Source organism: Hemiscyllium ocellatum, chromosome 13, assembly GCF_020745735.1.
Source record: "Hemiscyllium ocellatum isolate sHemOce1 chromosome 13, sHemOce1.pat.X.cur, whole genome shotgun sequence".
Lineage (NCBI taxonomy): Eukaryota > Metazoa > Chordata > Chondrichthyes > Orectolobiformes > Hemiscylliidae > Hemiscyllium > Hemiscyllium ocellatum.
The window spans coordinates 26,822,355-26,836,732 of NC_083413.1; the positions used below are offsets into that span (position 1 = coordinate 26,822,355).

The 14,378-nt window shown below is 38.8% G+C and overlaps 1 protein-coding gene across 1 annotated transcript; it reads left to right on the forward strand.

The window, feature by feature from the left end:
• The first annotated feature begins 1,204 nt into the window (after nucleotides 1-1,204).
• Nucleotides 1,205-13,847, forward strand: LOC132821715 (somatostatin-1A-like). The gene is made up of 2 exons (XM_060834421.1): nucleotides 1,205-1,327; nucleotides 13,650-13,847. The coding sequence occupies exons 1-2, from the start codon at nucleotides 1,205-1,207 to the stop codon at nucleotides 13,845-13,847; spliced, it is 321 nt and encodes a 106-aa protein (XP_060690404.1).
• The last annotated feature ends 531 nt before the right edge of the window (nucleotides 13,848-14,378 follow it).

Consider the following 14,378-nt stretch of genomic DNA (forward strand, 5'->3'; position numbering starts at 1 on the left):
TTATGAACAAAACGAGAGCAAATCTTTTTTTTTACTCAGAAGGCTGCAAAACCTGGAAATTCTGTGCCTCAGAGGGATGTGGAAGCGTAACGTTTGACTATGTTTAAAATGAAGATTTATGGATTTCTGATTACCAGTGGTATAGGGCTATGGGAATGGGGGTGAATAAAAGGCATTGGAGTGTTCAATCAACCATGATCAGATTAAATAGTAGAGCAGGCTTGATCGGCTGAATGGGTTACTCATCTTCCTATGTGTCTAACCAGGCCACTTAATCCCATGAGGCTGCTCTGGCATTTAATTAAATCATGGATATTCTGCTGTGTTTTCAATTCCACATTTCCATCTATCCCAGATAACATTTCATTCCACAAACGTCTTTGGGAAATTCAAGTACAGTATGTCTAAAGGTTGTCCTTTATCAACATCATGTGCTACCCCTTCAAAGAATTCCAAAATAAATGGCCTCCGCTGATGGAATAATAGGTATGTGTTTGCATGATTATGTAGTTAGTGATATTCTGATTAGTGGAGCTGTTATCCCGTGGAATGGCTCTGTTTGCCCAATTTTGGCATTAAGATTACACGGTGAACAAAGCGCTCAGACCCTGTTTATGAGCTTGCCAATAAGGCTACTCTTGTAGCACATGGAAGCATAGAAATCTAAATGCACATGTTAAAAATCTTTGACATCATGTTTCTTTTTCAGCAATATACAGAGTAATCTCAAAATTTCCTGGTTTACCCGTTGAAACTTTCCTTTGGTAAGATGGTAAGACATATGCAGTGCATCAGAAACTACACTAGGACTTACTAGGTACAACATGTATCTAACCAAAGCGAGGCAATTATATCTCAACTGTTATCATAACACGATTTGGGCCATAGTGTAATTTGTTTGGTACACTTGTCCCAGATATCAAATTGCCTTCAAATTTTCGATGCTTTATGGAAAACCGTGCCACAGAAGCACAGTTCGGAAGTTGCTGTTATTAGGTTAATATTTTCCATGGCTTTAAGTAATTGATGCTAATGAGACAGAGAAATGATTTATAGATAAATGGAAAATTTCTGGGACATCACCTCCTGACGTACGATCGCTGTAAGAGCCCGGTTTTAAAAAGCCAGATGGACTGGAGCTGTCCACATCATCAGTGCTGAAACGCCAAACATTTCAACCCGCGTTTCTTGGCTCTGTGCAGTGATGTGGTGCAACCGAGTTCAGTGCACCCTCGCCCTGCTCTCCATCGTCTTGGCAGTGCTGAATGGGGGCGCCGCTTCCACAGCCGACGGGTATCGAGAAATCCTCGAGACATCCATGGATCAGGTAAGAAATATTCCAACTGTTGTGCTATTCCTACACTTTTCCTGATAGTTCTGCAAAATATTTCCGTTTGTATCCATTTCAGGTATATACATGACAAAAAACAATGGACTCAGCACTGATCCTTGTGACACACTATGAGTCACAGGCTCCCAGTCCAAAAAGCAATCCCCAACCACCACCCTCTGCCTCTTGCCTTCAAGTCATTCTTGAATATAATTGGATAGCTTCCCCAGATCCCACGTTATCAAATGTTACTAACAAGTCTACCATGTGAAACCTTGTCAAAGCTTTACTGAATCCATATAGACAACGTCTAACACTCAGTTTTCATCAATCTTCGTTGTCACCTCTTCAAAAACTTAACAAAGCCATGTTGACTGTCCCTAACCAGCTTTTGAATTTCCAAATGTGTGTAAATCCTGTCCCTCAAAACCCTTGCCAATAGGTTACGCACCACTGATGTAAGGTTCACTGGTCTGTAGTTCCCTGGCTTTTCCTTACACAGCTAAAATGGAAAACATAACTCAATCCTTTCATTCACTTTGGACTACCAGTAGAAATATAGTCAGAATAAGCTTCCAACTTCAGACTTCCAAGTATTCAGGATATTATGCATCATTTGGTTATAAAACATTTGAAGTCAATCGCATATCATCTGCAAAGCCAGAGGAATAACATCAGATCTTCAAGGCAAAGAATAAATTATGTCATGAATATCCTCAAGACTGGGATAAAGGTCTGGATTTTTTTTGTTTTGCTGTCAGAAATTCATCACGTGAATGACTAAAATTTGCCCATGTGAATTAACATATGGTCATAATACAAGAGGTCTATTGAAATCAATAAAGAGTTTTCTTTTAGGACAGAAGGATAAATGCTGTTATGTTAAATGATGTATCCATGTTTATGGAAAGACTCACAGCAGCATGCACAGTAGCATAGGAACATTTAAACACTTAATTGACAAAGGTGAGAGAATAGCCATATAGGCATGTTAAGAACAGAAGAATTCAAACACAAGATGAAGTGTTAGCACTGTTACCTGTACATAATATTCAGTGGTCCATACAAGGTAACTATGAGGATGAGAAAAGTAAATTACTTGGTAGATTCGCCAAATCACACAAAAAAAATCAGTTAAGCCATTTAATAACATATTAAAATAATATCAGTATAGAGTTAATGATAAGAAAGTGCAAGCATGTCAGATGTGAGGTAATGAATGATGGATAAGAGAGTGAGAATGAGGTAGAAGCAGATGTACATAATTCACAAAATGAGCCTCTTACTGCTGGATTTGCCAATACTGAAATACTGTACTTGGACAGGATTACTAGGACTGTGCTCTCATATTTAAAGTTGGATGTACCCCATTCTTGTCTAAGTCTGTTCTATTGAAAGGGTATTGGCAAAAATAACTGAAAACAAAAGAGATATCAGCTTTTGTTTCACCAAATGGATATGTATATCGATGTTAATCTAACCTTTTAGGTTTGAAAATGCTCTAGCAATGTTCCAAAACCCATAAATCAAGTCCGAATTCATGCAAAAGTTTGTACTTGGATTATGATGCCTTAACTTACAACAACACCTTGGAAGAACACAATAGTAATGACAGCCTTATTTGCACAATTATGTTAGCCTATTTAACAATGCATCTTGCCAACAGGAGGTTAATGAAAGCATGGACAACTTACACAGGATGCAATATAGTGTTACCAATGACAGTGATAGAATTTGATAGTTTTGATAGAATTCCCTATTCCTACAACTAAAATGGAAATCATGAGATTTTGGGGAATGTAGGTTTTCCATCAAAATCATTTGTCCAATTTTAGCATGATAGGTTAGTGAGTGTGTAAGTTTATTTCCAAAGAGATGGGTCTTTTTGGAGAGAAAAGACTTTTCATATTAGTAGTGCAGTTTATCAATTTCCAAAACAGTCAGAACAGCAGGCAAGATGTGGCTTGGAAGATAGAAAGAGAAAAGCTCCAAAAACAAACTTTAAGATGTCAGAGAGAAATACATCCTACAAGGCTTTTGAATACATGAGTTTAAGCAACATACACTACAAAGTAAGTGAGCTGCATGAGCAATTTGTTTAAGGATCTCATGAAGGAACATTAACTGAAGAAGATGGTATCAAATAAACATAGATGATTGCTGAAAACAATAACAAGTTCAGCCATGCCTCATCAGCAAGAACCTTTAAAGTGGACCCTTAAAGGTGACCCTTCACAAGCTATTCCACATCATTACATTGTTGATAGTGCACCAGCAATGGCATTATCTTTTTCAGCAATATGAACATGTTTCATGTGATGAAGTGCATTAGCAAATGCCACCACAACAGCTTAAATTTTTTGATTTTTAATATTCCCTTCAAGGACCAAATGATTGTCATAGAATCCCTACAATGTGAAAACAGGCCATTTGGCCCATAAAGTCCATACCGACCCTCCAAAGCAGATCCAACCCAGCCCCTTACCCCATCCCAAAACTCCAAATTTCCTATGGCTAATCCACCTAGCCTGCACATTTCTGGACACTACAAGTAATTTAGCACAGCCAATCCACCAAACCTGCACATATTTGGACAGTGGAAGAAATTGAGAGTACCTGGGAGAAATCCACAGAATCATAGGGAGAATGTGCAAGCTCCACACAGACAGTCTCCCAAAGATGGATTCAAACCTGGGTCCCTGGCATTGTGAAGTAGCAATGCTAACCACTGAGACATTTGCCATATTCTGACATTTGTTTAATGCTCATGATTGACAGTAAGCCTTCAAAGTTTAAGAAAAAGTGTAACAATGCTGCTCCTGCTGCTTCTTTAACAAGGTTACATTGTCTTTGGCATTTTTGTGTTCAGAGAGGTTGTACAAGGCACAGACTCCAAAAACTCTTGGAATGAAGGGTTTCAGGATCAGTTTGATAATACATAACAGATACTGCCTCAGACAGAAGGCTTGTAAGTTAAAAAAAAGTGTTCAGTGAAAGAGGAGTGGCCAGTTCTCCCAGCTTAGCTTTTCTTTGGTTTGGTTTGGTTTTAAGCAGTAGTGTGAAAAAAGCTGCTGGACTCATAGAAGCAAGTCCAGGCTGGTACTCTCTCTCTCTCACCTCTCTCCTGTAAGTGCCTGTATTTGATATTACCTTTTGTGCCAAGGGGATTTTATGGGATTGTTGCAATTACTTGGAATAGCATCATTAAATTGGGATAATCTGTTGGGTTTTGGATAGGTCAAGTCATTATGTTCTCTTTTGTTTATGATTCATTTAGTGGTCTTGTAAATACATTCTGTTTTGGTCAAACCTAAATGGTTTGGCCAGCTGCATCACTCCTGGAATATCCACGTTACACCTGCTTAAAACAACATGCAAAGTTAGTGCCTGGGCTATTATCTTGAAATATTTTGAAGGGGGTCTGACCTGGTCCATAACAAGAGTAAAAATCTCAGAGTTTCTTTGTCTACTATAAAATATTTATTTTGATGCTGATTCAATTTATTAGAAAAGCACTTTTCTGGCTTCTCTGTTATTGATTCATCTTCTTGCAATATGTCTGCACCTATCTCCAAGTCACTAAAATTGATAGAAATTGCAGTAGTAATCAGCGACCAACAAAAGGTCATTTGTTTGAATTGCTTCCAGGCCTCAGAAGCTGCTGGCACTCCTTTGACCATATATGTTCCTCCCCACTTCAGAACATTGGTGAGAAAGTTGGGAAAATAAATTAAAAATAGAGTAAGTCAGATTCTTGATGTTGTGACAAAGGGATGGAATTGAGTCCAATGGAAGTAGATGGAAGAACAGTTAGCAGCAATGCAGGTGCAGGACAGGTGTCTCCAGTGAATGAGTTGGAAGGGCAGAGGGCATGGAGTGTTGGCAGTTTCAGAAAATGAAGCAGGTGAGAACCACTGAGTAGGCAGGATGTTTCAAAGTAGTGAGAACTGCAGGTGAGATGTGTGCACAGGGGCAGAGTTAGGGTGAGTGATGTCCCTGAGAGTGGGAGTTAACAGCAGGAAGGTATGGCACTTACCTTTGTGGATCATAGAGGATCATGAAACTCTGGACACAGAACTGAGCTGGGCTACTATCTCAATCCAGATTGGGTGTAATTAGTGGTTTGGCCTCCTTTGCCACTCAATCGGATATTGCTCTGCTCTTCTCCTCACCAACCCTTTCCACCAACATCTCCCAGTCCCTGTTGCTGGAGCAAAGATTGAATCTGCCTAAATGGGTCATTTCCTTCAGAGTAACAGTGAAGGACTGAAGTGACAGGGGGCAGGCTTTACCTGCAACATCTTTAATGGTGTGCAGCTGGGGTTTCAATATGATGCCAACTACATGAATGTTGCTAGGTCCTAGCAGCCGTGATAGCAGCAATCACTTTGAGCTCTCCTGCCACATGCTTCCATTACACTGTGCAGATTAGTGAAGTGAAGTATGAAAGATTGTATAAAAAATGTCATCATGGGCCTTGGTGGACTTGGTGCCATGAATTCCTTGGGCAACTATCTGTGTGGAGTGTGCACATTGTCCCTGTGTCTGCATTGGTTTCCTTCCACAGTCCAAAGATGTACAGATTAGGTGGATTGGCCATGTCAGATTGCTTATATTGTCCGGGGATATGAAGGCCAGGTGTGTTAGCCATGGGAGGTGAAGAGTTGTAGGGTAGAGGGTGGGTCTGGGTGAGATGCTCTTTGGAGGGTCAGTGTGAATTTGATGGGCTGAATGGCCTGCTTGTGCATTGTAGGGATTATATGATGTATCTATCCATCACTGCTTTTCAAGATATTCAAGCACATTGTTTCCAACATCTTTTCAGGAAGAGAATTCCAAAAATGCATGACCCCCTGGAAGGACAAATAGATCTCCTGTTAAATTTGTTTAAAAATGATGTCAACTTCTCTTGTACCTCCACACAACGATGTCCTTGGTCCCTTGATGTGTTTAAGTAAACCTGTCTCCAAAAACTTACTATCATTCCTAAAGTGCTCAGAATAACGCAATACTCCAGCTGAGGCCTAACTAATATTTTATAAAGTTTAAAGTGTTTTATACTCTTGTTTCCCTTTTGATAAGGCAAAGGGAAACTTTATGTTTTCTTCTTAGCCATCTCAAATTGCCTTGCCTTCTCCCAACTTTTATGTACCTACATCCACTGGAGTTTGTGCAGCTGAAATTGTATAATTTGTTTTATATTATCCTCCTTGTCTGTCCTGCCAAATTATTTCACACCTCTCCTTTCTAAACTACTCTTGTCTGTCATCCGTCTGGACATTTCCTCAATGTGTTCAAACTTCTCCTTAATGTTCGCTACATTTTGGAATGTTATGTCACCTATACACTTTTGAAATGTTGCCTTGAATACCCTTAAATAAAGCAAAGAACTCAGATACTGAAAATCTGAAAGAAAAAGAGTAACTGCTGGAAATATTCAGCAGGACTGGCAGCATCCATAGACAGAAAGCACAGTTAACGTTTCTTACCCAGTGACCGTTGTATACCTTGACAAACGCATTCATATTTATGATGAAGAGCAATGCCTGATTCCCAACCCCTGGAGGACTGGCACTGTAGAGCTCCATCCATTTGAGAAGAAATAATCACAGCACAACAAAGTAAGAAGCAGAGACCATTGAGCTCTCACCTTGTATATGTGCTATCTGGAGCAGCTAGTGATCATTGGGAAAGTGAAATGTCAGCATTCACTCGGCGCATATGTCAAATGCCAGTTATTCGGCTCTGTTCACTTACTGAAGTATTTGGTAAATAAATTGAAGAAATAAATGTCAAAGCTGTTCTTAGTCACTCAACTGCTGGACCAATTAAAGCAAATATTTGACTTTTTTGGTCATACTCTGAATCAGAGCACTTTTTTGAGTTGAAACAGTGATTCACTTGTACTTCGAACAATTTAGAATACTCTTCACTGCACTGAAGTAACCCAATAAATGAGTTCATGAATATTTTCCTCCTTTACCCAAAGCAAGGGTTGTGCTGTATTAAGTTGGTTCTGTGCACCTTTCATTTTTACATTTTTTATTCTGCTATGTGCGCACCCTGCAACATGCACACTCTGCACAGTGTATGCCCTGCAATGTGTGTGCAAATTATAGTACATCTTTTACATTCAACACCACTGAAAGCATTACTTTAAAAATATGCTCTCTGTTCTCTGTGAACAACCTTTTCAGCAACTGATCTCTAAGGTTTATGACTCATATTTCACCTGTTTGCAATGTATCAGAGAGGCAAAGAATCATTGTGGAAATGTGGAAGGCCATTTGCACCAGGCAGGTTTACTGTACATCACATGACATCTAAAAGAATGTGTGCTTTGAGGAAGCTGTAAAACAGCTTCAGGAGGATTTGGACTGGCTTAGTGATTGGGTAAGTGCATGCAGATAGAATGTAATGTGGAAAAAATGTGAGGTTTGAACCCTGACAGGATGCACAGATGTGGAATGTACTGATGCACAGTTACTGAAGGCTAACATGCAAGTGTGGCAAATAATTGGGAGGCTAATGGAATATTAGCCTCTATTGCAAGAGGATTTGAGTACAGGAGTAGTGAAATCTTGTTTCAATTATTCAAGAGCTTGGTAAAGCTGCACCAGGAGTATTATATGCAATTTTGCTCACCTTTTGCCAGTAAATACATTATTGCATAGAACCATGATCTCCAACATGTAGATCACAATTGACTAGTTCATTTCATTGACTCTGGCAGTCTATCTCATCAACCACCTTCCCTTGCTGCATGACTGCTGCTTCTAGAAGCTATCTGGCTGGACAAAAATGTTTGCTCTTAGCAGGCTTTGCCAATTTATTGCATTTTTCCTTAGTTCAGCCCAGGTAGACTACTTTTACAAGATAAGTTTTCTTCTGGTAAAGAAAACAAAAGAATAAGAAATACTGTAGGACTGATGTATAAAACCAGTGTTTTACAGTGCTAGAAACATGAGAGGTTATTGAACCTATTATGTCCATGTAGACTTCAGCAAGAACAGCTCAGCTAGTCACGTTTCTCTGTTCTCTATAGAACTGCAACATTTTTCCTTCACCTGCTTATCTAATAGGTTTGTGCAGGGTGAAGAAATATTATGGAAAATGCTATTGTGCCCCACATCCATTATCCAATGCAAGCCGCTCAGGGCTACCCAAAACAAATTGCAATCCTATAGTCTCCTCGCATATCTCCAACTTTGTAAAGTGCTAGCAACCTTTTGGATATTCCAAAAATGTGGTTTCTGAGCTCAACCTGTAGTGTGATCAGCGACAGAGTGGCTGCACAACTACAAGGTGAAGTAATAATGATGAGTGATGAACCTGGAGCATCTAAAAGATGGTGAAATAGTTGAAGAAGCGATGACTGGGTCTATTGCCTCTTTATTCAAAGATTTGATGAAAATCAATTAATAATACTTCCAATGCAGTGCGTGTTACTTGGTATTTCTGCAATAGCAAGAAGAGACTTTGGCCAAAGACATTTTTCAGCAACCTCAGCAGGACCTGAAAGACTGTGAATGCTTCTCACTGCATTTCAATGAAACCATTAATATGATTGACACAGCCCAGCTAATTCTTTTTGTGTGTAAGATGATTAAGGGCACAACAAATAAAGAGGATCTTTTCATCCTTCTTTCCCTTAAGGAGAAAACAAGAGATGATGATATCCACATTAAGTTCTCAAGTTCATGCTTGAGAAAAAAATTCCAATTAAGAAAATAATTTCTATCACAACTGATGGTGCATCAACCACGCTTGGTACAAATATGAACTTCCTTTCAGTTTGCATAATTGATCCCAATTTCCCTTCTTTTCTCAATTGTTACTGGATAATCCACCAGCAAGCAGTAGCAAGTAATGTTATGAGCTTTTCTCCCACAATAAAAGTTGTTGCTAAGATTGTAAACTCAATTCAAGCAAGAACCATTCAACACCACTTGTTTTAAGTCGTTGTAAGGAAAGGTAGAGTAGATTGGGTCTATACTCATTAGAATATAGAAGAATGAGAGGTGACCTCACTTAAACATGCAAGATTCTTTGGGGACTTGCCGGGATGGATGCAGAAATGCTCTTTCCCCATATGGGAGAATCTCTGACCTGAGCACATAACCTCAGAATAAGGGGTTTATATTCAGGACAGACATGAGGAGGAAATTCTTATCTCAGAAGGTTACACGCTTGTGGAATTCTTTACCACATATAGGAGTTGAGGCTGGGTTATTAGATATTTTCAAGGCTGAGAGATAGAGATTTTAATCTTTAAAGGAATTAAGTCCTATAATAAAAAGGCAGGAAAGGGCAGTTGAGGACTATCAGACCAGCTCTGATATCGTTGAATGTCAGAGCAGACTTGATGGGCTGAGTGGTGTGAAATAAGAATACAATAAGATTTGTGTTCTTATATTGTGTGGCCTTAGTTGTTACTCAGTTAGTTTGATGTTCTCTATTGTGAACTATTCTTTCATGTTGAAGTGAGGTAGTTAATTCCTGCAAAGATTTTTTTTTTGATCTGATGCTTGAAATTGCCACTTTTCTTAACTTAAGGAATGAAATGTACAATGAGCTGACAGATATTGCTCACTTCAGGTTCCTTACGGACAAAAGGTCAAAACTGAGCAAGCTGAACTGTGAACTGCAGGGAAAGGACAGAGACTTAGCAACATGTGATCAGTGCTGTGAATGCATTCAAACTGAAACTATGTCTGTGGTCCTCCCAATTAAAAATAAAATGCTGCAAAACATCGTGAGTCTGAAATGAAATATGATGGAACAAATTGTCATGTATTTCTCAAATCTATTCCTTCAAGTTGACATTGGTGTGTTGGCTAGCTGTTCCATCAGGTGTTGATTTATAAAGCAGTGGAATTAAAACAGATAGAATTACAATACAAATTGATAATGAGCTGAAAGTAAGATTAAGGAAAAACTATTTTTGGGGACTCATAAGCAGTGAAAATAATCATAATCAGAATTCTAGTGCTTTTAAAGTGAAAGTTTATTTTGACTCTGGCATGGTGGGTCAGTGGTTTGAATTGCTATCTCACAGAGACAGGAACCCATGTTTGATTCCACCCTCGGGTGATTAACCGTGGTTTGCACATTCTCATTGTGTCTGCATGGGTTTCCTCCTGGTGCTCTGGTGTCATCCCATAGTCCAATAATACGCAGGCTAGGTGGACTAACCATATGAAAAATATGCAGGGACATAGGATCTGGGTGGGATGCTCTTCAGACTGGCAGTGTGGACTCAGTGGGTTGAATCGCCTGCTTCCACATTGTATGGATTCTGTTATGACACAGGGTAAACTGTCCTGCTTAATTTAAAACCAGCAACACAGAAAAGATTTATCCTGTGCAGTAACCTATGAAAATTCTATAAGCCAAGAACTAGCTAAAATAAAAATTAATAACTTTCTTCCTTAAAGTATAAAAGAGAATAATTAACTAACAACTATATATCTTCCTCTAACCTATCTTTTACCATCACTTCTATGATACTAGCCCAACAAATGTCCCGATTATGATTTACAACACAAAGCTTCTCAACTCAAAACCAGGCAGCTATCGGTTCTTCTCTGTATTTCAGTCTTCTTTTCTTCTTCTTGGGGATTCTGCTTCACAGGTTACTGACCGTTAAAGGTACCTTTAAGAGAGCTATTTTTCGGGCAGTCTTTTTACATGCTGGTGGCTTGGCAGTTCTCCTCTCAACTGTTCAATTTTCCTGGTCTTATATACACAAAGCATCAGATTGTGTCATTGGCTTTTAAGATTGTCAATATATTAAATTCAAACTGGATTGGAGTTTGGCACTTTTTCAGGGTATACTTTAAACTGATTGGGCTAATTCAAATCTGTTTTGTTGTTTCCAGGCAACCAGCTAATCGAATTGTTTGACCAAATGTTACATGATTTCTTTTTTAGAACACTTGGTTCTGTCAGGTAGTTCTGTTGCTTTTAATTCCCTCAAAGGCACAGTACACCCACATCTTCATAACAATTCTATGACCTCTGTGAGATAGCATTAATCCCAACTGAAGGTAATTAAGTCCTCTAAGTATTGCACCCACATCACATACCTATTTGATGGGCTATGTACAATGGTCTTCTAGGCATTGACAGATAATGTGCAGTCACAGGTATCACACTGAGACACACTGAATAGAGGATAAAATAAAAACTTCTATAACTTAGTTTTAGATTTATGTGGCACTAAAAATAAATTGTTTATTCTGTACTTTCTGAGGATCGATCCAGGCTTGCACTTAAATTCATAAAATGATTTTGCATTTAAAACCTTTGGTCACCATAGAGGGAATGCAGCAAATGTTTAGCCGACTTGTTCCTGCGATAACAAGTTAGGCAAACTGGGACTGTATTCATGAGTTTCAAAGAATGAAAGATGATCTCATTGACACCTACAAAAAAACTTGAAGGACCAGACAAGGTGTTTCCCCTAGTTGGGGAGTCTAGAACCAACGGACACAGTTTAAAAATAAGCGGGATGCCATCTAGGCCTGAGCTGAGAAGATTTTTTTTACTTAGAGTGTTTTGAGCATTTTGAATTCTCTACCACAAATGGCTTTGAGTATGTTTAAGGTAGAGATTAATAGATTTCTGATCAGGAATGGTGTTAAAGAGATGGGATGAGTAAAAGGAATTGAAGTGTTCAGTCAGTTTTGATCATATTGAATGAGCTGTATGCCCTCCTTCTGTTCCTAGATTCCTATATTCATTAAGATATGATCAGTTTAGTTACAAAGAATCTTGGGTGTTTTATAGTAGATTTTTCAATCTCTCAATTTATCATCTGTTGGAGGTATAAAAGCGTATTGTAACATCTGCTAATAAAGACGATAAGCCGTGACAGTTTAATGAGAGAACAGGATGCTCTAAGCTTTAGTTAATTCCCTGAATCTGCTCCACCCTCTGACATGGGATCAAATGAAGAGCCACTATGGGATCTCACCATGCAGCTCACCACGACTATTTAGAGAAGCTTTGTAATAATCCCAGCCCTTAGACACAGAACTAGGTTCAGTGTGCATGAATTACAGTCATCAGTGTTGAAATGATTATTGACCAGCACTAGTTGTGATGTTTTTGAGTCAATTCTCTATTTCTGTGGCAATTTAACACATAATGCTTGCACTAGCTCTCTGAAAGAATTGGCCAATTAACCTGACACCTCTGCTTTTCTGGCATATACCTGCAAATGTGTCCTCTTCAAATATTCATTCAAATCACTTAAAATCTCCTTCCATACCCTTCTGGGTAGCCTACTCTAGATAATCGTAACTCACTACATGAAAAGATTGCATTGTTTGAAAATTATTGGCACTTTTAAAAATGTTGCTCATAGGGTGTTAGGTTCCATGGTAAAGGCAGAAGTTGTGATCCTTCTCTAGGGGAATTAGGAATGGGCTATAAATGCTTACCGAGTCAGTATCACCCATGTCCCATGAAGGAAAAAAGAATTGCTGCTGAGATGGTGGGGGTGAACTACCTCTTGAACCACTGCAGTCCCTGGGTGGTGGATACACCAACAGCACTGTTTGGGAGAGAGTACCAGGGTATTCATTCAGGTATAGTGAAGGCATAAGGAGATGTACTAGTACTGTGGTAATGTCACTGAACTTATGAACTAGAGGCCCAATCTAATGATCTGGGGACATGGTTAAAATCTTAACGTGGCAGTAGGAAGCATTTAAATTCAATGAACAAGTTAAATATTTGAAGAAAATCCCTGTAATGATGACTTTGAAACTAAAGCCTGTCATGTTTATTTATACACTCTTTAATGGTTAAGTCTTAACTGTTATCTGAAATGGCCTAGCAAGCCAATCAGCTCAGAGAGCCATACAGCATGGAAACAGGCCAGTCCATGTTCCCAAGCTAAATTAGTACATTTGGACCATATCCCTCCAAACATTTTTTATTCCTGTACTTATTGAAATGTCTTTTAAACATTGTAACTGTATCCGCATTCAGCACTTCCTCTGGAAGTTCATTCCACACACAAACCACTCTCTGTGTAAAGTAATTGCCCCTCCGTATTTTTTTAATTTTTCTCCTTTCACCTTTAAAATGTGTTCCCTAGTCTTGAAATCCCCCACCCTAGAGAAAAAGCATCTGCCATTCACCTTATCTATATCCCGCACTCCTCAATCTTCCACGATCCAGTGAAAAAAAAGCTTTTGAGCAATTAGGGACATGTAACAAATGCGGACCTGGCAAATAATGCCAGTAATTCAGTAATGACAAATGTTCACATTTCAATTTCTGACAAACTTTACTTGTTTCCTTGTAGGACCTTCTGGAGGACACAATGATCCAGCTTTTACATGTGGTGGCAGATGCAGACAAGGATATTGTGGAAGTGGATGATTCTAAAGTTGAGACTCCACCAGATAATGAGATTCCAATGAAATTCCAACATCGTCAACTGGGAACAAGAATGCGGAAAAACTGCAAGAATTTCTTCTGGAAGAGCTATGCTTTATGCTAACACATTGTATTCTATTGTATGCACTGAGCCCTCTCCACTCTATCTCACTTACCTATACCCTGTCACACTGCTCTTAACCGCACTATACCACAGTGACTCCATCCACTGCACACTACTATGCTGCACTATACAACATTATGAACACTGTAGCACATTGTATCCCTTTGTACCACATTGTTACACACTGTAGACCACTGTACTCCACTATAAAGTACAGTTTTTTACACTATACTCCTCTGTACTACTATGTATTCCAATGGACTCATCCCATTGATACCATTGTAATCTGACAATAGTTGCAATTAATCTGCAATACAACTGAAGCTTTACTTTCCTCTATTAATTTAGCACATCCTTTACTTTTTGTACTTTTTGTACAATTGTACTGAAAGTCATTGTGTAACTCTTTAAGCATGATGCAATAAAAATCATTTCAAATTTGAAGATTGTGCTACAGTTTCTGTCTAATTTACATGCTTTCACATATTTGTAACAACCTGGTGAAATTTATCATCCTGAGAATCCAGAGAT